Here is a 27,294-nt window from a genome sequence, read left to right on the forward strand (position 1 = left end):
GAAATTCTTTGGGTCATTGTCTTGTTGCATGATCTATTTCCTTCTCAGCTTCTACTTCAACTCAAGGTTTTTCTCCAAACATGGTGCCTGTTATTGTGGCAAAATAATTTCCCTTTGGACTCATCTGTCCAGAGAATGGACTTCCAGAAAGACTCTGGTTTGTTTAAGGGCTCTCTTTCAAAGTTTAAATGGTCAACTTTGTTCTTTCTTGACAGCATAAGCTTCCTTCTAGCAACTCTCCTATGAATGGCAGGTCTATTTATTTTTTTTGCCTAATTGTAGACGCATGTACATTTATCCTAGATGCTGCCAGAGAGATCTGCAACTCTCTGGAGGTGATGTGTGTGGGTGATGTGTAGGTGATGTGTGGGTGTTGAGTGGGTGGTGTGTGTGGGTGACGTGTAGGTGGTGTGTGGGTGATGTGTGGGGGTTATGTAGGTGGTGTGTGGGTTTGGCCTTTACCTGAATTATTATTTTTCTGATGCTTCTTGGTGTAAGTTTTGTTGTACATCCACTTCTGGGCAGAGTTACTGTGATTTGGAGTGCCCTCTATTTGTAAATGATTTGTTTTACAGTGGATGGATGGAGCTGGAATTGTTTGGAGATGGTCTTGTAGGTTTCCCCAGACTGATGGGCTGTCACCACCTTCTTCCTGATGTCCTTCGGTGTGTCCTCTCCTCTCAGCATTGTTGATCTGAGTGCTTTACACCTGGACATGACAATGGTTTGATTGGTTTCCTTTCCCTATTAATCAGTATGGTGCAAATCTTTAACCAAGGATGTCTCATTTGATTGGTCTGCCAAATGTATTACTTGAGCACTCACATGTATTTCACATACACTCACTGGCCACTTTATTAGGTACACATGTTCAACTGCTCATTAATGCAAATGTCAAATCAGCCAATCACATGGCAGTGACTCAATGCATTTAGGCACAAAGACATGGCCAACCATCTCTAGGGTTTACAAAGAATGGCCTGAAAAAGAGAAAATATCCAGTTAGCAGCAATTCTGTGGGTGTAAATGCCTTGTTGATACCAGAGATGATCTCGTAATGCACAACCTGTCGAACCTTGAGGCAGATGGGCTACAGCAGCAGAAGACCACTCCGGGTGCCACTCCTGTCAGCTAAGATACACAATGGACAATAGAGCATAGAAAAATGTTGCTTGGTCTGATGAGTCTTGATTTCTGCTGTGACATTCGGATGGTATGGTCAGAATTTGCCGTCAACAACATTAAAGCATGGATCCATCCTGCCTTGTATCAACAGTTCAGGCTGGTGGTGGTGGTGCAATGGTGCAGGGGATATTTCGCTGGCACACTTTGGGCCCATTACCAATTGAGCATAGTGGCAATGTCCATCTCTTTATGACCACAGTGTACCCATCTTCTGATGGCTACTTCATGCAGGATAATGCGCCATGTCATAAACTGCGAATCATCTCAGACTGGTTTCATGAACATGATAATGAGTTCACTGTACTCGAATGGCCTCCAGAGTCACCAGATCTCAATCCAATAGAGCACCTTTGGGATGTGGTGGAACGGGAGATTCACATCATGGATGTGCAGCCAACAAATCTGCAGCAACTGTGTGATGCTATCATGTCAATATGGACCAGACTCTCTGAGGAATGTGTCCAGTACCTTGTTGAATCTATGCCACGAAAAGAGGGTCCGACCCGATACTAGCAAGGTGTACCTAATAAAGTGGCCGGTGATAGTGTGTTTCATGTGTTTCATGAGTGTTTTACCTAATGAACTTAGCAATACAGGTGTGGTTCATTTACTTGCACATGCTCTGATTCCATGTTTCATGTGGTCTGTTGGCAACTCACACATTTCCCTCAAAACAAATAAATGGAAAACATAAATATATATAGACATATAGAAACACGTGTGATGATAAAATAAGAGAATCATGGTAAAATACCAAAAAAGTATAAACTACTCAAGGAGTTCACAAACTGTCGCCTCACAGCAAGGTGGTCTGGGTTCGATTCTCGGTCTGGGCTGCTCTGTGTGGAGTTTGCATGTTCTCCCTGTGCCTGTGTGGGTTTCCTCCGGGTACTCCGGTTTCCTCCCACAGTCCAAAGACATGCGTGTTAGGTTGATTGATCACTCTAAATTGCCCGTAGGTGTGCGTGCGTGCGTGCGTGTGTGTTGGCCATGCGGTGGACTGGCGACCTGCCCATGGTGTACCCTGCCTTCGCCCGGAGATGCTGGGATTGGCTCCAGCCCCCCCGTGACCCCGACTAGCGGGATTAAGCGGTTCAGATAATGGATGGATGGATGGATAGAGTTCACAAACTTTCAAGCAGCACTACTGAGAAAAAGGTGTTGGACATTTGGTAGGAGAATTAGTAGTCTGGGGTAATCTGGGGTAATTTGGGGTAATCTGGAGTAATCTGGAGTCTGTTGATGTTCAGTATGCTGTGTGTTTATGATATCTCTGGGATTGCTGCAATTGGTCTGCACTAATATCTACTTCCAAAACAAACAGAAAACCACCACCAACAGATCAACAACTGTTACTATCAGAACAGACATTAATTAAATGGCTCTGAATTCATTTTTATGCAGATTTCACACCAGTTTAATATTCAAAGGCACAATATGTTTTCTACAGTCTTGCTAAAGCATGCGTGCATACAGTGAGAGATTTGTGGTGAGCTTAAATAACAGCAGAGATGATGAATGTCTAAGAGCTCATACAGAATGAAGTTTGACATGTTTCTAAATATAGTATTGTGAGAAGATGGGAAGCAGCCTTAAAGGAAACTAAACTGGTGTAAACACTCACCTGCCAGTTTGAATACCAAATACTTATGTGAACACTCATATCATTATTAAACTGGAATGGGCTTTCCCAAAACAACTGCTTTATATCCATTTGTTTATATTAGGGTAACTAAACGTCCGTATTTCACGTCCTGTCCCGGGTGTCCCAGGTTTTTTTTTTTAAGTGAGGAAATGTCCTAGTTTTTAAATTGCCTACATTATCATTTGTTATTGGATTTTTTGTTGTTGACTCTTTTTAATAAACCAACTGTAAATATCATGTTCTTGTAGGATTGCGTGGGTCTATGTTAAGTGAGTGCATGCCACAGTATGTACTGTGCCGCGGGAGCATCTCATTTTAATTTTTTTAAATTTTCATTCTGTTCTGAGTTGAACCGGAGATTTTCCTAATCCTCTTAGCGGCATTTTCTTCGTTAAAAGAAACGATGAAAGAAACGTTTCTTGTTGGTACGACAGGGTCACAGATCATTTTCTTGAAAAGGAACGGAGGGTAGAATTTACGTATAAATAAACCGACACATTTTATGATGTAGGCCGAAATTGAGCTTCCTCTCCTTGAAAGACCAGCATCCGCCACTGTACTGAAGTCATAGTGGATCAGTGACAGACAACAGAAAGACTACCATTATAAAAAGTTGGCCAATTGGTAAAAATGTGTTTATTGTTGTTTTAATTTGATCATGAACATGTTAAAATGTTTTGATAAGCAGCTGTGACATAAATTAAAACGTGCACCCAACAATAAGTGTTTCCTCACTTTTGCAACATCCTGTATATCTATGATCACCTACAATCTTGTTGTTTAATCCATTTAACACTAATGATCATAAATCACTTAAGAACAAAGTTTGGTGTCATATATTATCTACATGCTGTTTGATCATCTGCCAACTGTCTTTTATAAAACACATTAAACTTAGTAGAAACAGATCTACAGTGAATAGTGATCACCTCAGTCATATCAGGCACCTTACCCAGATCAAGGTTCAAGGTTCAAGGTGCTTTTGTTCTGCAGGAACAGCAGAGCATGGCATGATCTCTGCTGCTAGAGTGCTGTGTCATTCTTCCTGCTCCCATGATCCTTTGTGCTCTTTTGATTGTTTTCATTTTGCAGTTTAGACACGCAAGTGCACGCCTTGCTGTGCTGTTGTAACCCCCCATGATGACGGTGTGTTTATGAGTTTAGGTATGCTCCTAACAGGTTTGCTCCTAAATGTACCACTCTACACATCATCTATGATGTGGGTTTGTGTATGGAGGTGCATATTAACCACCTGTCAGCCTGAACTGAACCTGGTACAGTCACACCTGTTAACTCCTCCGTTCGGCACCACTCCAGAGCGCTTTACTCCCACAGGGACGCGGGAGAACGTAAAGGTCAAATGGTCAACTGTTCTTCTGCCTTCTGTATAATGTGAAGTTTCTGTATTGTTAGTTCTGCTATAAATTAGTTATGTAGTGAAGCTAGGGAGGGGTCAGGGGTCAGGGGTAGTCCTTCCCTGCTGATCTCACTCAAAACTACACCTAGACTGATACATATTATATTATTACAAATGACAGATCAAAGGTGAATAACTGCATGCTGGTGAAATTTTTTATTATAGTGGTTCAATCATAAAGTACAGGTATTATTCTGTTCATCCATACTGGTTGACATTGCTTAACAAAATAAGTGAAAAAAATGTTCATTGCATATAATGTGCCTATTTACAGTGGATTAATTAATAAATAAATCATTCATAAACATAGTGATATTTACATTTTATGGCATTTGGCAGACGCCCTTATCCAGAGCGCCTTACATTTTTATCTCATTTTTTTATACAAGTGAGCAATTGAGGGTTAAGGGCCTTGCTCAGGGGCACCTCAGTCAGGTCTGGGAATCAAACTCACGACCCTCCGGTCACAAGACCAGTTCCCTAACCGCCAGGCCACAACTGCCCTATCAAAAATGTCAATACATAATACACAATAATATTTAGAGAGGCACTAGTGTTAAATACTTTAAACTGGGAGGCTCAAGATCATCTTTCCCTCCTGTGGAACCTGTATGTGCAGTTCATAATCCCGAGTAAGACGGAATGTCAGGTCTATTGATTTATGTGGCGCAGAAGACTTGTGTAGGCGAAGTTAAGACAGTAGAATTGGTGTGGGAGCAATTAAGACACAACGGGCCTTGGCCCTCCACTTCTGACAGGCAGAGGGGGCTTGGTGTGGGTGGGGTTAATGTAGGAGTAGGCGGTAAGGCTGTTGCTGTGGCTGCTGAACCACTGGGTGGGCACGTAGTCTTCCTCTTCCTCTTCGCTAGACGTGTCGTACTCGGGCGTGTCCTCCATTGAGTTGCACAGGCTCCGGCAGCGGCTCCGCCCCTGGTCCTGCTTCTCTGGCTCCTCCCCCTGTTCTTGCATGCTGATCTTGCACACCCAGCAGACGCGCACGGGCTTGGCGGAGATGTGTCTGAGCACGGCGCGGGTCTTCGAACAGGAGCCGCACACGACGTATCCACAACGGCGGCAGTGGTGGCGGCGGTGTGCCACGTGGAAGCGGTCCGAGCAGCGCATGCAGATGGCCGAGGCCCGGTCCGGGATCCAGGTAGCGGCCATGGCGGTGTCTCCGGGCATCTGGGCAGGCAGACCCAGACGCTGCAGGTGCTGCGTGCGGCACTGCTCGATGTGCTCCATCCAGGCCTGCTTCTCCTCGCTCGAAGCCGCCGCCACGTGGAAGGACTTGCGGGGCGTGCGAATCAGCCACTGGTTGGTCATGCCCACGCCATCTTTCAGGTCCTCCTGACACACCTCCTCCAGACTGATGATCTTCTGGTTGTTATTCCAGCGTCGGGGCACCACGATGCTGCCGTACACCAGGATGTCGCTGAACAGGTAGAACATTTTGGGCTGCGGCCGACGCCTGCAGAGTTTGGTCAGACGCCCCTCGCCCACCAGCACACGGCCGGGCACCATCAGAGACTTCCCTGCCGGGCCAAAAGAGCTCTCCACAGCGCAGATGCGGGAGCGGTTCTCCGCCATGAACGTCAGATAATCCTCCATCACTGCGTGCCTTCTGAAACTGAGTTCCAGATTGACTCAAATTAGTTTGGTTCATATATGTTGTGGAAATTATATTTACATTTCCACAACACATTATACAAGAACATACAACAAGAAATAGCTGGGGCATAGTATATCGAGCACATTTCCACTGAAATTTTTAAAATTTCAAAAACCACACACTGTATATGTATGCATAGGTTTAGAATAAATTAAGGACCACCTACTTAAACACATTTGTATAAATGAAAACTAAAATAAATAGTGAACAAAAACATATCAGTTATAATTGATCACATTTGAATATATAAATTACCTGACAGGTGTCGTAGATGTAGTTAAGGCAGAGGAAATGGCTTCTCTTCTCTCTGCGGGTCTTCTTGTGTGTGTGTTTCAGAGAGCAGTCACACGTTGAATGATGAAACTGCTGCTGCCTGAGTGTGTTATGAGGAGTGGAGGACCTGCCCTTCCTGTTAGCAAAGGGGAATTCCACCTCAGAGCAGCTCTGAGAAAGACAATGTCACACACAGGGGGAAACACAGTGGTTTCCATCTCTTTAATGGAATGCACTTACACCCAGACTGGTATATCGGGCCAGCGCTGTAAAGTTACTGTATTTCTGTTATTACTGTAAGGTGACTAATTAGGTTATTACTATTCTGTGTTCAATGCACTGATAAGAGCTCCAGGGGCACGTAAAGACGCAACAGAAACGGACTAAATAGCTTCATGTCACTTACAGGAAAAGGAACATTTTCAAAAAATGAGGAAGAAAATCAAAGCTATGACTCCAGACAGAAACAGGAAATTCTGTTGAAGTTTGTAGACAGCAGCAAACACACAACTAGGAGCAACCCTCAAAAAAGTAAAAACCAATAAACTCAAATGCAATGAACTCCACATGACTCTGTGAACCTCACTGTACCATTATGTTATGTATTTTAATATATAGACGTGCTTACTTAATCATCTTCTACAGTGGGATGCGAAAGTTTGGGCACCCTTGTTAATTTTCCTGATTTACCTTTATAAATCTTTGAATGTTTGGATAAAAAAAAAATCAGTTAAATATATAATATAGGGGACAAACACTGTGATATTTGAGAAGTGAAATGAAGTTTATATGATTTACAGAAAGTGTGCAATAATTGTCTAAACAAAAATAGGCAGGTGCATAAGTTTGGGCACCCAAAAAATACCCTTAACTTAATATTTTGTAGATCCTCCTTTTGCAGAAATAACAGCCTCTAAACGCTTCCTTTAGCTTTTAATGAGAGTCTAGATTGTGGCTGAAAGTATTTTATACCATTCTTCTTTACAAAACATCTCTAGTTCATTCAGGTTTGATGGTTTCCGAGCATGGACAGCTCTCTTTAAGCGACACCACAGCTTTTCAATAATATTCAGGTCTGGGGACTGAGATAGCCATTCCAGAATGTTATACTTGTTCCTCTGCATGAATGCCTTAGTAGATGTTGAGCAGTGTTTAGGGCCGTTGTCATATTGGAAGATCCAGCCCCAGTGCAGCTTCAGCTTCTTCACTAATTCCTGGACATTGGTCTTCAGAATCTGCTGATATTTATTGGAATCCATGCGTCCCTCAACTTTAACAAGATTCCCAGTCCCTGTACTGGCCACACAGCCCCACAGCATGATGGAACCACCACCAAATTTTACTGTAGGTAGCAGGTGTTTTTCTTGGAGTGATGTGTTCTTTTTCCTCCATGCATAACGGCCCTTGTTATGGCCAAATAACTCTATTTTAGTTTAATCAATCCACAGCACCTTACTCCACAATGAAGCTGGCTCGTCCAAATGTGCTTTAGCATACCTCAACCAGCTCTGTTTGTGATGTGGGTGGAGAAAATGCTTCCTCTGCATCACTCTTTCATACAGCATCTCCTTGTATAAAGTGTGCCGAATAGTTGAACGATGCACAGTGACTCCAGTAGCAAGATGATGTTATAGGTCTTTGGTGCTGGTCTGTGGGTTGACTCTGACCGTTCTCAACATCCTTCGTTTCTGTTTATTCGAGATTTTGCTTGGTCTGCCACTTCAAGCCTTGACTTGAACTGTACCTGTCTTCTTCCATTTTCTCACAATGTTTCTCACACTGGAGACTGAAAGCTGAAATCTCTTTGACGTAGCTTTCTGTATCCTTCCCCTAAAACATGACGGTGAACAATCTTTGTTTTCAGGTCATTTGAAAGTTTTTTTGAATCTCCCATGCTGCGACTCTTCAGAGAAGATGCAAAGAGGAGAAAAACATACAATTGCCACCCTTAACTACCCTTTCTCATAATTGGAGTCACCTCTGTATGAAGGTCAAGGGTCACTGAACTTACCAAACCAAATTTGAGTTCCAATAATTAGGTCTAAAGGTTGATATAATCAATAAAATGACAACAGTGTCCAAACTTATGCACCTGCCTATTTTTGTTTAGACAATTATTGCACTTTCTGTAAATCATATAAACTTCATTTCACCTCTCAAAGATTACTATGTTAGTCCCCTATATGATATTTTTAACTGATTTTTTAAATCCAAACATTCAATAATTTATAAAGGTAAATCAGGAAAATTAACAAGGGTGCCCAAACTTTCACATTCCACTGTATATATGATAGCTGTTTCCAGAGGCCAAATTATGGCGACAGTGGTCAATTTTGTTCAGAATTTAGTAAAATAATTTATTCCAGAAATACCAGAGATAAAAATCCATCTTCACTGAACCATACACACACTTATATAACACACCTATAGCTTTGAGCCAGACTACTACTACACTACAGGAACCATTGCCATTGCCTATTATTGCAAATAAACATAGGCTCATTTAAACAGGATTATAAAACTTAAAGAAGCTCAAATATCCCGACAGATATACATACAATTTAAGAACAAGGACAAGTGCTATGTTAGTTCTCATTTAACAAAACGATGAGTCTTCAGTCTACATTTGAAGAGACGGCAGAGGCAGCAGACAGTAGAGACAGTGAGGTCTAGGATGGGTAATAACCTCCAAAAGGACAGATGGTCTAAAAATCTCAAACACAAAAGCATTCTGATAAATGTTTCTAGTACAATAAATGGAAAATGTACAAAGCCCATGAACGTGTGTGAGAATAAGTGTGTGAGAATAAGGAAGCAAAGATAAGCCAGAGGAACGCCCAAGCTAAGACCTGCCCGCCAGTCAAACAATGTACAACATAAATTTGCACTTACAGTTATCACAACACACAAGCTAGATCATTAATGTAAACATAGCATGTTTCTTTCAAGTTACATCAGATTGGGAGTATATGCAGCTCAACAGGTTTCTGTGAGCAGGGAGCTTCAGGGCAAACAAGCCATCATGTCATGCCCTAGTACCATCTGCCTGGAGCAAGACAAACCCACTGCGCTCAACATGACGAGCTTTCAAAGGGTTTCCAGCAAGGACAAACAGCGCATAAATGCATCTCGTCATGGAGTTTATAAACTGAACATGTGGTGTTCAGAACACCCTGCACAGACAGACCAACTTATTCACAATGCAATATCCAGGTGGTTTTGTTACACTCATTTAGTTCAAAGTTCAAGTTCAAAGCATTTAAAGAGTTTTAAATGAGTTAATTATTTAACTCCAAAAGAAAAAGGGCCGGTTGAACGCTCACTTGGAGGAAATACTTTATTGCACTTTTTCTTCAACCAGAACATGCTATCACATTTCCTCAAACTCTTTAATATGCATGAGGTTACAATGTTAAAACTGCAGTTAAAAATGAAGTTTCCTGCAATGTCAAAAATGCCCACACAGTGCATTGAGACATGTTAAACTGGTTTGGTGATGCCTGCACTATAACCTTTGCCTTATCTGGAACAAAATACTGTTCATAGGTTATTGTACTGCCAACCCACAATGCAGAATTCAAACTAAACATGATTGAAGGATTTCCAGTAGAATGGTGCTATCCCAACCCTCTGGAAGCAAATTGTTGCTTCTTCAAGGGGAAATATTGAAACCACTTCCTCCACTGAAGCATATTCTGGAAACTTTCTGTTGACACAAATGTGCAGGAATGTAGGACTACGGCGCTGTGTGTCCATTTGTTTGTTTACGCTTGATTAGATTAGAGGTTCAGCTTGTTAATATATGTTATTATCTTTAAGCTGACCAACACAAAACACGTGGCTTAATACGTTGTCAATTTTCACAAAAGAGTGATTGCAATATATCTCAGAAAACCCAGAGAAGCAGTGTGTGTTTGATATTTGCACGTTTTCTGCAAAGACACCCTGTTAAACAAATTTGTCATAACATCGATGAAACTCAGCTTTTAGATAAACTTCTTTAGATTTCCCACAAATAATATCACCACATTTGATCAATTAACAGAACCATGTTTATAATTTCAGTGATTTTTAGTGGGGAACTACAGCAGGAGGCACTACATAACCCAAACACAGAAGACGACATATGTTACATGTATTCTCCTTCTCCAGGGATGAGCCAACACTGGCTCCCCCTTGTGGGCAAATTTAAATACAATAACATTTCCCATATGGTCTCATTTAAATGCAGAGGTTACTGAATAAATAAGCAGATGTCAAAATGTCAACATTTACATCAATGTGACATAACAAGAAGGATAATTTAATAAAAAATAACATCAGCAATCAAAAAGCCAGCAGGAGACAGCGTAGCTGAACACAGCTTCACTACAGGTCAATAGTGCCTCTTGTCTTGAACTTCTTGGCTGACCGCTCACTGGAGCGGAATTCAAATTTACTCCCGTAGATGTGTGTGACAAAGTCTCCCATTTCCACACTGAACACACTGTTTCTCTTTGGGATGACTAGAAGGGGATAACAAATAGATAACACAAAAGTGCATATTTTTGAATAAACATTAATATTCAAAGAATTTTAATAAAGATTTACAGTACAATGTATTAACACAGCCACAGGTATGGAGTCATTAACTCACACAGTGGCTGCTGCTCTAGCTCTCTAAATGTCACGAACACAGTACAAAACCACACACTGTCTAGAACAGACAAAGTCAAAAGACTGAATCTTACCTTTCAGTTTGTTTTCCTTTGTGATGATCTTAAATATATGCTTGAACTCCTGCACAAGGATTCCCGTAGTCCCCACGTAAGAAGGACATTTAGATCGTACCACTAACAGACAAAAGCACAAAATGCTTAAAAGTGTGTATGGCGGTCCTGCAGGGAGACGCACATCACGGCCATCCTGGACAGAGACTCACGCCATGCGTAAAGGCGCACACTCATTTTCACACAATCAAAACCTTCCTACTGACCTGTTAAAACTGCTCCATGAAAATCTGCCTTCAGAAGCTTCTGCTGAATCATCTGTGGGTTGCTGTTGAAAATAAGCAGAAGTTAAGGAAGTGCTGCAAGACAGAAGACTGTAGATTAGGGGTTATACAGAGCATATAGGGTGAAGACTGCAGATTTGAGATTACAGAGCCAACAAAGAGCATATGGGTTGAAGACTGCAGATTAGAGATTATAAAGCCAAGAGCCAGAGGAATGACAGCATTTCAGTTCTCACCTTCCAGGTTTCAGTCCGTTGCACAGGTCTGTTATGTACTGCTTCCATAGTTCATGCAAAGGCAAGAAGAGTTCATACCTGCATGTACAAAATGCTTTATTAGACCTGAAGAAGAGGAACCAAAGTGACGACTTCATAACTGCAATGGGGAACAGATTACGGCTCTAACACTCACTTTTGATTCTCAGGTTTCAGCTGAAACACTTTCAGCTCTCTCCTCTGTTTGGCATTGAGGCCTCTGGCCAATGTTTTTTTGCCTTTCTTCTTCTTGTGTCTGGCGTACTGCAGCACCACAGCCTTGTGAAGCAGGGCATCTTCCAGGTCCTTGCTGCTCAGTTTCGGGACGCTGCTCTTCAGGAAAGCACGTGTGAACTTTTCTGCAACGTCACCATACTGGGGCTAAACAAAATGTGGTAATTTAGTTTTTTCTCCCACCCCAGAACGTACTAAAGTGAGTAGTTTAGAGGATATCCTGTACCTCATACACCGGTATATACACAACAAACATTCAACAGGTTTGGTCATAATTAAGATTTTTCGATTCCACGAAGAAATATTTTTATTTGACTCGATGAAATTAACCATGTAAGATCAGCTCACCGTAACTCCGAGAAGTGCACTCTGGTCTGGAGGAAGACTGGACAGCACGTCGCCTGAGACAAGAGCGGGTGACAAATAAATGACAGTTCATCTGTGGAAACACTGCGCAGGAGTTCGTGCATATTCCTGCTCTTCTGTTCTCCAACATTGGTATGTTGCTAAAAGACCCGCTACATTTGAGTTACATCCAGATTAGCTGTCAAATTATCACTGTAACAGTGGTGTAGAAAGCAATGTAGAAGATTACTTACTTTCCATTTTGGTTTATTCACAAGAAGAAAAATTAAGCCGCTACTTCCAGACATATGTGGCCATCTCATGTGTTTTTTCGGAATCACTTCCGGGATGAGTGATGACGTACTTCCGGGTGTAAGCGACGATGAGTTTTTGTATTTATTATTAACCGACGTTAACGTTCGTTAAATACATACACACGTCGTGCTGTTTAAATAAACATTCAGGTGTACTGGGCATGTTCGCCTTTAAAAAGACAAACGTCCACGTCCCGCCTCTCACGCGCCCGGAAGCGGCTCGTTATCGGTCCGTTGGCGGGGAAGTTTGAAATACAGGAGGCGGAGTGGTCGGTTCCGGTGGGCGTGTGAGAGCTGGTGGACGCGCCTGAGCGGCACCGTGCGGTCTTACTTTTACCTAGAACTAGAACTTTAGAGCATGACTGAACAAGCTGGAACTTTTGTCACGGAACCGGGAGACATGGACGCTGAGGACGAAACCGCGGCGGTCCGTGTCGCCTCGCGCAGCGGGGAAAGTCCCGGGACGGAGACACTGGGCCTGCTGGAGGACCGGGACGCCGCCTCGACGGAACCAACAACGAACACGAACCCAACTCCACGAGGTTGGGCTCAGTCACGTATTAAAATGGCAGCTTTAGATCACCGAGTGTCTTTCACGGACATCGTCATACGGTATCAGAGCTGTGTGCGTGTGTATATATTATATATATATATATATATATATATATATAAGTGCGCGTGTATATAAGTGTGTGCGTGTATATGTGTGTGTGTGTATGTGTATATATATATATATACACGCACACACTTATATATATATATATATATATATATATATATATATATATATATATATATATACACACACACACACATATATGTATGTGTGTGTGTGTGTGGTAAAGAAGCACCAGAGTAGAATTAACATATATATATATAAGTGTGTGCGTGTATATGTGTGTGTGTGTATGTGTATATATATATATATACACGCACACACTTATATATATATATATATATATATATATATACACACACACACATATATGTATGTGTGTGTGTGTGTGGTAAAGAAGCACCAGAGTAGAATTAACACAGCGCCATGGCTGCTAGCTGAGCTGTTTTCTGATGTGCACACTTTCTACACTGTTTAGAGTCTGTTGAGAATGAAGATGTTTGCGGTGATGGTGATGACAGCGGGACCGACGAGCTGTCCAGCGGCGACACGCCGGGCACGCACTTACAGCGGGCCGAGCGCTGTGGAAATGGAAACCTTCCAGATGTCTTCCAAACCAGTCATCTTGTTTTCTACGAGAGGTTCAAAGCCTATCAAGACTATATGCTTGGTAACTGCTCATCGGATATTTGACGTTAGATTGTCCACATCCCACATGTGGAGTACCAATATGTCGTCCTGTGTCTATGTATATGTGGGTCTGAATGTTATTTTATACCTCCGGATAGAATGTAATTGAATTGTGTACTGCTTCAGTTTCGCAGGATTATATACAAAATCACCCAAGTGTATGTTTATTGTACAGTATTTATTTTCATTTATTTATGAATTGATTATTATTCCCATTTGTGTACACTCTGTGCCATAAATGAACCCATGATGGGTGCCAAACAACGTCTGGGTTTACCTTTGGATTCTTGGCTTTTTGACAGGTGATTGTAAAACCTCTGAGATACAGGCCTTCACTTCTGATTACCTGGAGAAGGTTGTGGAACCTTCTGATTGGCAGGCTCTGTGGTGCTCTGACGCGTTTGATGTGCTTGTTGAAGTGAGTGGGACATCCAACATGGAGCCAAAGCTTTGTGAAGTGAAGGCCTGTGGCTGCTGTAAAGCATTTCTTCTCTCCAGGTTGTGGATGTTGACTATAAGGACCTGCGGGCGAAGGTGGAGCTAGTGCTGCCTTTGCAGTGTGAGACACGAGGGTGTGAGCTCACGGAGGAGTCCATGATGGCGTTACTGGAGGCCACGCGGAACCATCTGCCCCTACAGGAGCTCTGTGTGGTGTACGACGAGTCTGGAGACTTGGATCAGACCGCTCTCGCTCTGGAACACCTCAGGTCTGCGTCTCTCCATTCACAGAGATGCTTCAGTTTCTGCTCCCTTTACAGTCATTTCCTGTGTGGTTTGCATATTTTTCATGGAAAAGTTCGAGTCCCTGGATTCAGGTAGTGAAAGTGCTCTTGGATGTAACTGCCGTGGTCCTGAAAATTGTGTTGGTGGGGAAGAAAGCTGGAGTGTAGTTCAGTCTGAGTCTCTCTCCTGTTGATCTTAGTCTTGGTCTCTCTCCTGTTGATCTTAGTCTTGGTCTCTCTCCTTGCTAGTGGTCTGGAGGTTGCTTGTTGTTGGCCTGCTCCCATCATGTCTTCTTCAGTGGCTCTTGAGTATTTTTAGTGATGGTTTCTTTGATCTTTACTCAGTTTGTCTGTGTTCCTGTATGAATGGGTTGAGCCTGTTGTTTCATCCTCTGCTTGACTATCATCTGACCGTGGCTATAAGGTGTTGAAGTATGAGTACTATTGGGGGGGTATTATTATTATAGTAATAAGAATAATATACATTATAGTAATAATAAACCTAATTCATGTTCATAAATTGTGATGTTAAAGTATGCTAAAACAAGCTTAACATAATTTTGTTTCCTTCTTAACAGTTTCCTTCTTAAACACTGAGAGTATTCATCATCCATACCTTTTCTCTCTGGGTTCTCGGCAGGTTTTTCTACAAGCATATATGGAGGAAGTGGGATGAAGAAGATGAGGATGATGAATTTGATTACTTTGTTCGCTGTGTGGAGCCTCGTCTCAGACTGTAAGTGTCTCTTTTGTCCAGGTGGGACTGCATGGTTTTTTTCACTATTGTGACAAATCACCATACAGTGACATCAAGACAGTAACCATCGTGTACCACCAGGTGGCAGTGTGCACCAAATTATTCAGAAATCCACCTCATTACTGGTTCTGTAACATTTTCTTTGAGGCACAGCCTAGATATGAAGCTTGTGTATTTGTGGATTGCTAAGTCTCTCGTATAACATTTATAACTTAAATTCTGAGTTGAGAGGATTTTGAGCTTGAGTTCTATCACATGCGATGATGTAGAATTACACAGTAGATAGTGTTTTCATTCTGTTTTACTTCCAGCATTCATTTAATGGCACATCGCTGAGGCAAATTGATCGACGTAAATGTCAGGTTTTATTTTATCCTAAATAAACGGGGTCCTTATTGACAGAGTGCTGATTCGGTTTGACTGCTCTAATGCAGTAATATACATTTTTGCTAGATTTGTGCATTATGAATAGCTATGACATCAGAGTAAAAATGTTTTTAGGCTACACTCCTAAAATAGTAAATCAGGAGAAGTTTTTTTTGTGCATCCCGTATCTCCACCCGACTGCCATGCACAAGGTGGGGGTTGATGGAACGCGGGCGTTGGGCGGTGGAGGTGTGTGCTGACGTAGATTAACTCACAGACCACCGTCCCTGAGGTGCACCTGTGTGTCTTTGCTGTAGGTACTATGACATCCTGGAGGACCGGGTGCCTGCGGGCCTGGTGGCCGAGTACCACTCTGTGCTGGAACGCTGCTCACACACCTTCCGCCAGTTTAACAGCCTCAGGAACGGACTGAGCAGTGACTCTGAGTCAGAGCTGGACAGTGTGTCTATGGTGGAGGGTCTGCGCATGTGTGAGCAGATGGAGGCTCTCAAACGCAAACTGCGTATCATTGAAAATCCACTACTCAGGTGTGTGTGTGTGTGTGTGTGTGTGCGTGCTGGGGCGTCAAAAACCTGGCTAATAAGTTTGAGTGTCAGATGAGGTTAGGGTCTCCTTGTGCCTCACTGAGTGTGTGTGTGTGTGTGTGTGTGTGTGTGTGTGTGTGTCCTGCAGGTATGTCTTGGGTTATAAGACGAACGGTGGCCAGCCCTTATGCAGTACTAAAGGTGAACGCCCTAGTGGTCTCAAGCTGGTGCACGTAGTCTCCGCCTCCACGAGCGTGCACGTGCTGCATAGCCTCATGACTGAGAAGCTCCTCCCACTCTACTCCAGTAAGGAGTTTGAGGTGCAGGTATGCAGCAGGTTCCCTCTCTCTGTGCCTCCTGACGCTCTTCCTCACTGCTGCAGTAAGCACTGTCGTGGGGGGGCCTTGGTTTCACTTGCCTCTCGTCATGCGCGTGGGGTGCAGCGTAGCGGAGGGCTTTATGACCACTTCCTCTGAGTCCGTAATGACCCAGTTAAAGTCTGCGCTGCTTCAGGGGCCCACAGCTTGTTGTTCGCTGGGCTGTCTTGCACTCAGATTGCATGATGGAAGGTGGAGCTGACACACACACATGCACGTACGTCTCTTTATAGACAGTTGCAACTGCGGGGAAGCAGTTGTGTGTGTGTGTGCTGAGCTGGGATCAGTAATGTGCTGCACTGTTCTGAAACAGTGGGATTTGCTGCTCTGTTAAAGTGCTGTTTGAGATCTGGCCTGGTGTTTGATCCAGCTTGTTCTGATGCACTGTTATATCCCATAAGTACGTGTTGGCACTGCGCGTGGGTGTGTGATTGTGTATGTGTGTGCGCACTCACTCCAGCTTCCTCTAGCTTTTTTTTTCTTGTGTGTGAATGTGTGTAAAGTAAAGGGTAAAATGACTATAAACATGGTGTATTCAGAGTGATTGTGGTTTGATGTGGAGGAGATGTTGTGTGCCCTGGCTGTACCTGACTGGCTGTTTTCAAGAGTCATTAATCACTCACTCACACACTCAAACTTCCTTTACCCTGTTTGTCCCTCTACCCAAGACTTTAGCCTGATGGACAGGTCAGTGTTGAGAATGCTCCTCTCACATGAGGATTTGTATTAGAGACTACAAAACACTCCTGGAAGGTGTCTGAGACACAATCATCTGCCATGTGCTGTAAACGACGTGTTTGTGGTCAGTTTCACAGTGATCCGTCCCTGGCCATCAGTTCCTGCTATGAAGGAGACGTGGTCCTCCTGTGTCCAGGGCACTACACAGTCACCAGCTCCATCAGCATCGCAGACGCCATCCAGGTGGAAGGTGAGGGTGTACCTGCTCACGCCTCTCCCTGACCTTCTAATGCAAATGTTCTGATTAAAACCCCCATCTGTCTTTTACTGAAGGGCACAGTTTAGAAGGGTACATGATACATACATCATACGCCCTTCATTACAGCATTTACTACTGTTGATAACTTTATAAAGTTTATAATAAAATTTTTTTCCAATGGTTGTGACCTAATGCTGATTGGACACCTTCTCACGTCACCCTGCTGAATGAGAATCTCCTTAAGATGGACGTATACACTGTGCGATTTTTGGCCCATTTTCAGCCAATTTTTCACTCATGCGACTATTTTTGCGATCGGGCCGAGTTTCGGCTCAATCGCGTGTCGTGCATCGTATAGTTTACACAGGTAAACGAGGAGCGATTCACACCTCACGACCAACTCCCGATCAGAAATCGCAGCGTCGCAAGGATATCAAACATGTTTGAAATTCAAATCGCTCCTCGTGAGAGTATCGCACTGTTGAAGCAGCTCCACGAGCCCACTCTCCCTGCGATTTAGTCGTACAGTTTGAGCTGGAGCTGAGTACACGATTTAAAATATCGTACAGTGCACGCCCAGCTTTAGGTGTGTAAGAGTCATATATGAAGTGCTGTGAAATATTTCAGTACCCTCATTTCACCCTATGCAGCGTCATGACTCATCCTAATGTCACCAAATCCTGTTAGATGTCATACAACTGCTGCTTGTTGAAATGCTCATTTATAAGTGTTTTATATATGTTTGTCAGTCATCATAAAGGGCTTATAAAGATGTGTTGTTGCTTTCAGTAAAGTGTAACGTTTCTTTCTTTATAATTGAACTCTGAGGTAATTGTCTGAATGGTACTTTGGCAGATTGACTGTGTTTATCTGTGAGCTGTTTTTGTTTGGTTGTTTTAAGAGGATGTAGTGGCTTCTGAAATGGCGCTGTTGTGTAAATCAGGTGTGGGTGGGTTCTTTCCCCCTCGGCTCTGACCATGCGGCACAGAAGCAGTGACATTTATGAGGCTAATTGGCTGGAAGGTGCTTCTGTTTTATTATTTCCTCCTTCTCTGTGAAAGCCCTGGAGGAAGAAGCCCCTACTCTCCATTGCTGTTCTGTAGAGCAGTATAGGACCACGCTCTGCATAACTATAAATCCATCTGTGGCCCTGGGTACGGTGTCGTTTGTCAGGGGGGCTCCCGGGCTGCGTGCGAGTCAGTCCATACGCATTATTGGGCCTGATGGTGTAATAAGCATCGCCTAACGATGCCGGCTCGGTCTTACAGCTGAGAGCGCGTGATTTGATGTGGTAGAAGAGTGTCGGCGGTCAGAGACCAACCTCTTTATGCAAATGTACAACCTGCAGAGTCAGATAGTGGAGGAATGGGTGAGGGGGCGTGGGGAATGGGTGAGGGGGCGGGGTTTTGTATATGTGCGTGGTGGCCTCTCCTGCAGAGGCAGCCAGGGCCTGAAAGGCAAGATAACACCGGGAGAGAGAGACGGAGAACACAGCTGCTGGCTTCACATTCTGACAGGAGAAGAGCAGCTCAATTAGTGCAGGGCTGGATTAGCATCATAGACCTTCTCTTTCTCTCTCTCTCTCTCTCTCCCCCCCCCCCTCACCTCCTTTCTCTCGCTCTCCTCTTTTTTTAGGGTCTTTAGGGGAATGACGGGGTCTGTAGGGTGGTGAGGGGAGCTGTAGGAGAGTGAGGCGGTGAATGTGTCTGTAGGGGGGTTTGGGGGTCTATGAGGGGGTCTGTAGGGTGGTGAAGGTGCTGAGGCTCTTGAGTCTATATACAGCCCCTAGCATCTTTAAGCGAGGAATGAGCTTTGAGCTGCAGGAATGTTGTTTGAGATTTCTAGAAATCACTGAAACGTGGGCCATGTAGCAGAGGACGGATCCCTGTCCTGCTGCCCGAGCACACACTGCACCTGCCTGGCCAGGAGAGGTGAGCGGACCACCTGTCTGTCTCCAGCCTCGGGGGGGGTGTAGAAATGTCCTCGGCCGTCCCGGTGCTGCCCCTGTCTGAGATTCAGCCCCGGTGTCGTGTACAGAGCGCGGCCCTCTGTGTTGGCTAGCGGCTGTAATGTGTGAACACGCGGCATGCTAATATCTGTGAGGCGTCCGAACGCAGGGCTGCTGCCCTCAGAGCATCGCTGCTGCCTTGAATATTTCATTAGTCTGAAGATTTATTTGAGTTATCTCGCATGCAGTTATAATGGTGCCGCCTAAAAGGCTGAACTTCTAAAAATGTTCCAGCTTCCTTTGAGAAGAAAATGAATTTTATTTATGAAGTTTTCCAGCTTCTTTTTTAAAAATAACATTTTCAGTTCGTTAACAGTTCGTTAACATTTCACAGAACATTTTTGCTAATGTTGGTAATTTTTTGTATTATTGTTTGTTAGTTTTCCTTCCCTTTCATTAATTGTTGTCTTTCCTGGTTCTCTCTCTCTGTAGGCTATGGGCTGCCTGATGAGGTTGTTATTGAGAAGCGTAATAAAGGAGATACGTTTGTGGAGTCCACGGGCAGGGACGTCAAGATCTCCAATGTGAAGTTCATCCAGCACGATGCTATTGAAGGCATCCTGTGTGAGTGTGGGTGTAATGCCCGTCCTGACGTGGTCAGAATATCTGGTCTGGACGTCAGCTTCTCCCTGACCCTAGGGGCGCTGTGAGGATGAATCTGTGTTGTGCTGGCACGGGTTTCATAGGATGTCCCATTTGTCCTTTTAGTTACCTTGGTGATTGTGTCTGTGTATACACAGGATTCCGTGTTTCATCTTCAATGAGGGCATCCTCAGTGTCTCAGTAGTAAAGAATCCTCCCTGTCTGTCCTCCCTGTCTGTGTGTGCAGGTGTGCGTCAGGGTAAGTTGGAGCTGGAGAACTGTGTGCTTCAGTGCGAGACTACGGGTGTTGTGGTGCGCACCACTGCAGAGCTGCTCATGAACATGTGTGACCTGTATGGCTCTAAGGTTTGCTCCTCACACACACACGGCCCTCACACACGGCCCCATACAGTCTCACACTCCTGGAGAGTCTACAACATGCTTCTCTGAGCTGCTGTGGACCAGGTCGTGTGCTCAATGCTGTAAAAGTAATTGTTTTTTCTTGTGGTTAAAAGCACTATGTCTTGCTTTTGAAACTTTAAACGGTTTAATTTTCTCTGCAATAAGACGACATCGCAGGCTGCTGGCTAACCCAGCTGCCGGTGTTACTGAGGTGTGCTGTGGTATCCCCTACACACACTGCCTCAGGGACGCTTGTTAAGCCAGAGGCCGCGTGTTTGAATTATTAGCAGGGGGTTTAGTAGGACTGAGGAGGCCGTCTGCACAGCTGCAGTGGGCCTCATTAACACACTGCTGTCTGTGTGTGCTGTGTTCAGGGGGCTGGTGTAGAGATCTACCCTGGGAGCGTGTGTGTTCTCACAGGCAACGGCATTCATCACTGCAAGGACGGAGTGCTGATTAAGGTGAGCGACACAGAGCTGCAGACCCACGGTACCTCTGCTGATTGGCCTGTCTCTTGTTACTACTGGTTATAGGTTACCCAGGCAACAGCTACCCCATTATTTCATACATGTTGCGAAGCACAACAGAACTGCCCCATTGGTGGTTTGTAGAGGGGCAGAGGGGTGGATCTTCCTGTGGCCCGGCTCTCTCACACACACTCTGTAACACTGTCCCCTCTCACACACTCACTCTGTAACACTGTCCCCTCTCACACACTCACTCTGTAACACTGTCCCCTCTCACACACTCACTCTGCAACACTGTCCCCTCTCACACACTCACTCTGTAACACCGTGTGTCCCCTCACACACTCCAGGGTACCCGCGGGTCCTTAAAAAGTCTTAAAATGTCTTAAATTTATTTTTCCATATTCAAGGCCTAAAAATATCTTTAAATGTCTGGAATTTTATGAGGGGAGGCATTAAATTATTATAAGTGTGTGTTCAGTTGTTCTGGCGCGATGTGAACTTTTCCGAATCTAGCGCTAGGACCATGCAGAAAATAACCGCTCCAGGGTCCTAGTGCTAGATTTCTAGCGTTGGAGTATACGGCCTCAACAACGTCAACAATTTTCGTTCGCCACCCACCCCCCCCGTCAACGATGTGGAACACACCTGCATCCCCAGTAATAGTAATATTTTTTTTCTTGTGAGAGGTATTAAAAAGGTCTTAAAAGTCATTGAATTTGAGATTTAAAAATGTGCAGATACCCTGCACTCACTCTGTAACACTGTGTGTCCCCTCACACACTCACTCTGTAACACTGTGTGCCCCCTCACACACTCACTCACTCTGTAACACTGTGTGTCCCCTCACACACACACACACTCACTCTGTAACACTGTGTGTCCCCTCACACACACACACACACTCACTCTGTAACACTGTGTGTGCCCTCACACACACACACACACTCACTCTGTAACACTGTGTGTCCCCTCACACACACACACACTCACTCTGTAACACTGTGTGTCCCCTCACACACACACACACTCACTCTGTAACACTGTGTGTCCCCTCACACACACACTCACTCTGTAACACTGTGTGTCCCCTCACACACACACTCACTCTGTAACACTGTGTGTCCCCTCACACACCCACACACACACTCTGTAACACTGTGTGTCCCCTCACACACCCACACACACACTCTGTAACACTGTGTGTCCCCTCACACACACACTCACTCTGTAACACTGTGTGTCCCCTCACACACACACTCACTCTGTAACACTGTGTGTCCCCTCACACACACACACACTCACTCTGTAACACTGTGTCCACTCACTCACTCTGTAACACTGTGTGTCCCCTCACACACACACACACACACTCACTCTGTAACACTGTGTGTCCACTCACTCACTCTGTAACACTGTGTGTCCACTCACTCACTCTGTAACACTGTGTGTCCCCTCACACACACACACACACACACTCACTCTGTAACACTGTGTGTCCACTCACTCACTCTGTAACACTGTGTGTCCCCTCACACACACACTCTGTAACACTGTGTGTCCCCTCACACACACACTCTCTGTAACACTGTGTGTCCCCTCACACACACACTCTCTGTAACACTGTGTGTCCCCACACACACACACTCTCTGTAAAACTGTGTGTCCCCACACACACTCACTCTGTAACACGGCGTCCCCTCACACACACACACACACACACACTCTGTAACACTGTGTGTGCCCTCACACACACACACACACACACACACTGTAACACTGTGTGTGCCCTCACACACACTCTATAACACTGTGTGTGCCCTCACACACACACACACACACACTCTGTAACACTGTGTGTCCCCTCACACACACACACACACACTCTGTAACACTGTGTGTCCCCTCACACACACACACACACTCTGTAACACTGTGTGTCCCCTCACACACACACACACACTCTGTAACACTGTGTGTCCCCCACACACACACTCTGTAACACTGTGTCCCCTCTCACACACACACACACACACTCTGTAACACTGTGTGTCCCCCCCCCACACACACACACTCTGTAACACTGTGTGTCCCCTCACACACACTCTGTAACACTGTGTGTCCCCTCACACACACTCTGTAACACTGTGTGTCCCCTCACACACACACACACACCACACACACTCACTCTGTAACACTGTGTCCCCTCACACACACTCTGTAACACTGTGTGTCCCCTCACACACACACACACACCACACACACTCACTCTGTAACACTGTGTGTCCCCTCACACACATACACACACACACTGTGTAACACGGCGTCCCCTCACACACACACACACACACTGTGTAACACTGTGTGTCCCCTCTCACACACACTCACTCTGTAACACTGTGTGTCCCCTCTCACACACACTCACTCTGTAACACTGTGTGTCCCCTCTCACACACTCTCTCTGTAACACGGCGTCCCCTCTCACACACTCGCTCCGCTGCGCTGACTCTCTGCTGGTCTGTTATTGCCACATTTAAAAGCCTCATTTAGCTCACCAGGCCCTGAACAATTAACTGATGAGTTGAATCAAGTTTTATAAAGAGAAAATCATTGAACTGTGGAGATGTGCCTATTAGATATTTAAAACAGAGGGTGCGTGTGTGTGTGTGTGTGTCTGCGTGTGTGTGGCCGAACAGATCAGAATCAGAGATACTAATACAGCTCCTTAGATTAAAATGCTTCTCAGATCAAAAGCTGGTAGAGCTTAATTCTGCTCATTGCTGAGTTTCATTAACAGTCCAGATCCTCATAATTGCGTGTGAGTGTTAAGAGTGGTGAGAGTCACCCTCACAATGTTTCATACACTCACTAGTTTTTATTTCATATCAGCCTCTCTGTGATTTTCAGTCTCTGCTGTTACTGAGTTTCCACCCTTCAGTGTGGTCTGCAGATTGTCTGACTCTTTGCTGCTTCTGGTGCTCAGTCAGGCGACACTGTAAGCAGAGCCTGAGTGACCAGGGCGGCTCGGGGGACGCAGGCTGCTCCCTATGGGGTTGGGTAACGGGGCAGCTGGGTGGGTAACAGGGTAACTTCCAGACTGACTTGTAAATCTGTTGGGCTCTATGCTGGCCTCTGGGCCCTGGACATTTGGACTGATGGACTGATGTAGTGATGGACTGATGTTGAATTTCTTCACTATCATTGTTGTGGCTGATGCTGACACTTATAACCTTTGAGTTTTAAAGCAGTTTAAAGTTCACACCATAATCTGTATATGGAGTGCAGTGGTGTGAGACATGTTGGAATATAATTATTCGATCATTGATTGGCTCATTAATTGGTTTCACAGAAATAAATCAGACATCACAATTATTGTAAACATCCTAAACTCTCTCACATCGTACGCCCCATTCTTGCTCAGATGGTACGCCCCAGCATAAAACCTCCAGTCACCATCACACGAGACGTAATGAGACTTAATGAAGACTTAATCTGTTGCATGTTAAAAATGAGGTGTGTGTGTGTGTGTGAGAGAGAGAGAGAGAGAAATGCAGAGCGCTAGCTTCATGTTTCTGGGTTTGCCTCCTTTGGCAGGACTTTGCTGATGAGCTGGACATCCTGCCTAAGATCACCATGGTGAATAACGTCATCCACAACAACTCTGGCTACGGTGTCATCTTGGTGCAGCCAGACGGTGGCGCCGTGGAGCAGCCTCCTGCAGTACCCCAGAACCCAGGTGCTCTGCCTGCCCTTCCCACAGGTCCTCGGGGCACCCCATCCAGTCGGCACACTCCCAGCCACTCAAACAGCCCATTAAACCGCAGAGCTGGGGCAGAGCTGCGTGTCTCCGCTCCCCCATGCGCACTGAAGACATTGCCTTGTGCTGGAGGGTGGAGCTCAAGCTCTGGCTGTAGTTTGTTCTGGAATGCTCCGTGTGTCCCTGTCCTCTGGAGTGTGTGCACTAAACAAATAATAATAATGCAATTGCCAGAAACGCTCTGCTGACTTGAGTTGCTTAGTAACGCAGGACTAATTGAAATCACACAGAAACTGGTCCACTTTCAGAATAATAGCAAACATATGAACACCAGTGTGGGTCTGGTAGAAGACCATCCCATGGGCCTGTCTGGGTGAGGTTTTCTGTTCTTGTATCCCGGTCTGTCCAAAAGGCACATGTTACTGGGAATGTTATTGACCTTCAGTCAAGGTTGGCCATGAATGGAAAATGTGGAATTTTAATTGGGTTTGTGTGATATAGTGACTCTAAGGTTGTAGCTCATTTCTTTACCCAGCCTCTCTCGCTCGCTCTCCCTCTCTTTCTCTCTCTCTCGGTCATGCTGTCTCGTGCTGTGCTGACGAATGCAAATATCCAGTGACATTGGATTGGCGATGGTGGCGTTTGGGCCGAGTGTAACGGTCCTTCCTTCTGTGTTTACCTTTAGTTCTAATCCAGCATGGCGTGTTCAGCATGGTGTTCTGCTGCTCCCCGGCCACTATTAACAGCAGTTAATGGTGGAGGTGTTGGGACTGCTCGTTATGGCTGTAATGTAACAATGTCACCTGTGTGCAGGTGGTGTATGGCCTCCATGTTGTCTGCGTCTCCTTCACGGGGCGGCCCGCCTTCGATGGTCTCATTTCTCGGTCGACCGCATGCGTCATGAGGACCATTTAAAAAAAGAACGCGGAGGATCCTTGAAATGCGGCTGAGAAGCACGTCCTTGTTTTAACTACATTCTGAGGCAGGCGAGCGAGACAGCAGGAGTTTTGTAAATGTAACTGCTGTGTGTCCAGCATTTGTTTATAAGGGACGTTACGATCGAATGAACTGGCATTTCCATGTAAAGTCAGCAGTGTGGCCAAGGACATTGTTACTATAGCATAGCTGTGTCATTAGACAAACATCAGTTTAGTAACTAGATAGTTTGTTTGTATATGTTTAAATAGCTAACTAGCTGCGTTTGTCATTAACCAGATTTAACTAGTTACCCAGCAGCTCCATTATCTCTCCGTTAATTGTGTAGGGAGCACAAAAAGGTTGAAATTCCCCAGGTGTGTCTGTAGCTCCCTCAGCTGCTGCTTGTTTTGCGCTACAAACTTCATCAGCCTATCAGAACAGCGTATGATACCACAGTAGGTAGGAGCGTTTGATGGTCTGATGTTTGGTGTCGGGTACAGAGGAAGGGTCGTGTGCAGGTCACTGCTGTGAACGCCGCATGGAGAGAACCGCACCGTGCCACCTTGCACTGCATACTCACCCCCAGAATTTGGTACTAAAACACCTTTCATGTTTTTGATGGCTAGATGTATTTTGGTTGCTTAAGCAAATCCTGCCAGCAGCAGCACTGCCATCCTGCAGGAGTGATGACATGAGAGGGATTTAGCAACTCAAACATTGCACTTTGATCTCGTCTGTTTTTGTTTGTAAAGGAATAAGCAGACGTTTATCCTCTGTTGTCATGCTGTCTTCTCCTCATGCTCTCAGATCTGCAGTTAGACTGTGTGTGTTTACTGAGCAGGTTCATTTTCCTGCTCCGTGGGGACACATGGCTGAACCTGCTCCATTATGTTTGTAGCTGATGCAGAAGGAGAGATGAAGCAGGACCAGTCTGAAGGCGGTGCTGTGGATGGAGAAGGTGGGGCTTTGAAAGAAGAGGCGGAGACAAACTGTGACCTGCCCATCATCACAGTGGAGGAGGAGCCTCCAGAAGAGGGTCAGTGGGGCACTGTCCCTTCGGAATTCACAGAAGGAAATGATGTCATCAAACAAGAGCTTGTGGCCACGTCGGTGAGGAAGCATCAGCTCCAGAGGAGGCGTATGAAGGAGCTGGGTGCTGTGCAGGTGGATGAAGGCCTGCTCTCCCAGCTCATGTTCCTCTCCATTCACGGAAACCAGTTCCGCCGCAACGGGATGGGAAGCTTCGGCACCTTCCTCTACTGACGGCTCTACGGCAAGCTTGCACGGACACACTTTACTCACACGCCTCCTATTTATTCTTTATTCTTAAGTCTCTTAAATCTGGCATCGATGCCAATTTTTATAGTGTCTATTTTATACATAGAATATATCAACACAATGTAATTCTGTGTTTTGACTAAATGTTCATTACACTAAGCACTTTTGGGCCGTTGTAGTGGTTATCGTCCTTTTTAGTTTCCTTTGTTTAAGGCTTCTTCACCTTTTGTGGGACACGTATTGTTTAATTCCTGTTGATTAAATTTAATTGGATTAAAGGTCTAGTAAAACCTCATTAAATTGCAAGCAGTTTGATTAATTATAATGTTCATCATGTATCCTACAAGAAAGGGGGGTGCGGTAAAAGATATAAGGAAAAGTTTTTCCACCTGATACGATACTTAGGACTGTAGCCTCTGGTCTAGTATATCAGCTGTTCTCTCTGCAAACAGGCACCGAACACTGTACTTGGAAGTGTGTGCACAGGCGTAGTGTTAGTCATTCTGAAGGACAGATGGGTTGACCTCCACATTCACACACAAG

General features: G+C 44.8%; 3 protein-coding genes across 3 annotated transcripts; 1 reads left to right on the forward strand and 2 right to left on the reverse strand.

Moving 5' to 3' along the window:
- Positions 1-4,388: 4,388 nt before the first annotated feature.
- Positions 4,389-6,425, reverse strand: plekhf1 (pleckstrin homology domain containing, family F (with FYVE domain) member 1). The gene is made up of 2 exons (XM_077000896.1): positions 6,172-6,425; positions 4,389-5,874 (listed from the first exon to the last, which is right to left on the reverse strand). Exon 2 carries the CDS (start codon positions 5,853-5,855, stop codon positions 4,968-4,970), a length of 888 nt encoding a protein of 295 aa, XP_076857011.1. The 5' UTR covers positions 5,856-5,874; positions 6,172-6,425; the 3' UTR covers positions 4,389-4,967.
- Positions 6,426-10,141: 3,716 nt separating this feature from the next.
- On the reverse strand, positions 10,142-12,456 carry pop4 (POP4 homolog, ribonuclease P/MRP subunit). Its single transcript, XM_077000922.1, has 7 exons — positions 12,270-12,456; positions 12,019-12,071; positions 11,594-11,817; positions 11,419-11,496; positions 11,165-11,226; positions 10,920-11,021; positions 10,142-10,694 (listed from the first exon to the last, which is right to left on the reverse strand). Exons 1-7 carry the CDS (start codon positions 12,274-12,276, stop codon positions 10,558-10,560), a joined length of 663 nt encoding a protein of 220 aa, XP_076857037.1. The 5' UTR covers positions 12,277-12,456; the 3' UTR covers positions 10,142-10,557.
- Positions 12,428-27,058, forward strand: shcbp1 (SHC SH2-domain binding protein 1). Its single transcript, XM_077000909.1, has 13 exons — positions 12,428-12,871; positions 13,424-13,615; positions 13,938-14,053; positions 14,134-14,342; positions 14,998-15,093; positions 15,798-16,028; positions 16,174-16,351; positions 17,210-17,330; positions 19,780-19,911; positions 20,177-20,295; positions 20,706-20,792; positions 24,393-24,534; positions 26,372-27,058. Exons 1-13 carry the CDS (start codon positions 12,688-12,690, stop codon positions 26,734-26,736), a joined length of 2,172 nt encoding a protein of 723 aa, XP_076857024.1. The 5' UTR covers positions 12,428-12,687; the 3' UTR covers positions 26,737-27,058.
- Positions 27,059-27,294: the final 236 nt, after the last annotated feature.

The sequence above is a fragment of the Brachyhypopomus gauderio genome, chromosome 1, assembly GCF_052324685.1.
Source record: "Brachyhypopomus gauderio isolate BG-103 chromosome 1, BGAUD_0.2, whole genome shotgun sequence".
Taxonomy (NCBI): Eukaryota; Metazoa; Chordata; class Actinopteri; order Gymnotiformes; family Hypopomidae; genus Brachyhypopomus; species Brachyhypopomus gauderio.

Excerpts from the sequence above, each read along its gene's own strand:
- shcbp1 (XM_077000909.1), top strand. The coding sequence starts at position 12,688 with ATGACTGAACAAGCTGGAACTTTTGTCACGGAACCGGGAGACATGGAC. Across the intron at positions 14,343-14,997 it reads CTCGCTCTGGAACACCTCAG|GTTTTTCTACAAGCATATAT; the intron begins GTCTGCGTCTCT and ends GGTTCTCGGCAG. Across the intron at positions 19,912-20,176 it reads TGCTATTGAAGGCATCCTGT|GTGTGCGTCAGGGTAAGTTG; the intron begins GTGAGTGTGGGT and ends CTGTGTGTGCAG.
- plekhf1 (XM_077000896.1), bottom strand. The coding sequence starts at position 5,855 with ATGGAGGATTATCTGACGTTCATGGCGGAGAACCGCTCCCGCATCTGC.
- pop4 (XM_077000922.1), bottom strand. Across the intron at positions 11,497-11,593 it reads CTGAAACCTGAGAATCAAAA|GTATGAACTCTTCTTGCCTT; the intron begins GTGAGTGTTAGA and ends TTGTACATGCAG. Across the intron at positions 11,227-11,418 it reads AACGGACTGAAACCTGGAAG|CAACCCACAGATGATTCAGC; the intron begins GTGAGAACTGAA and ends TATTTTCAACAG.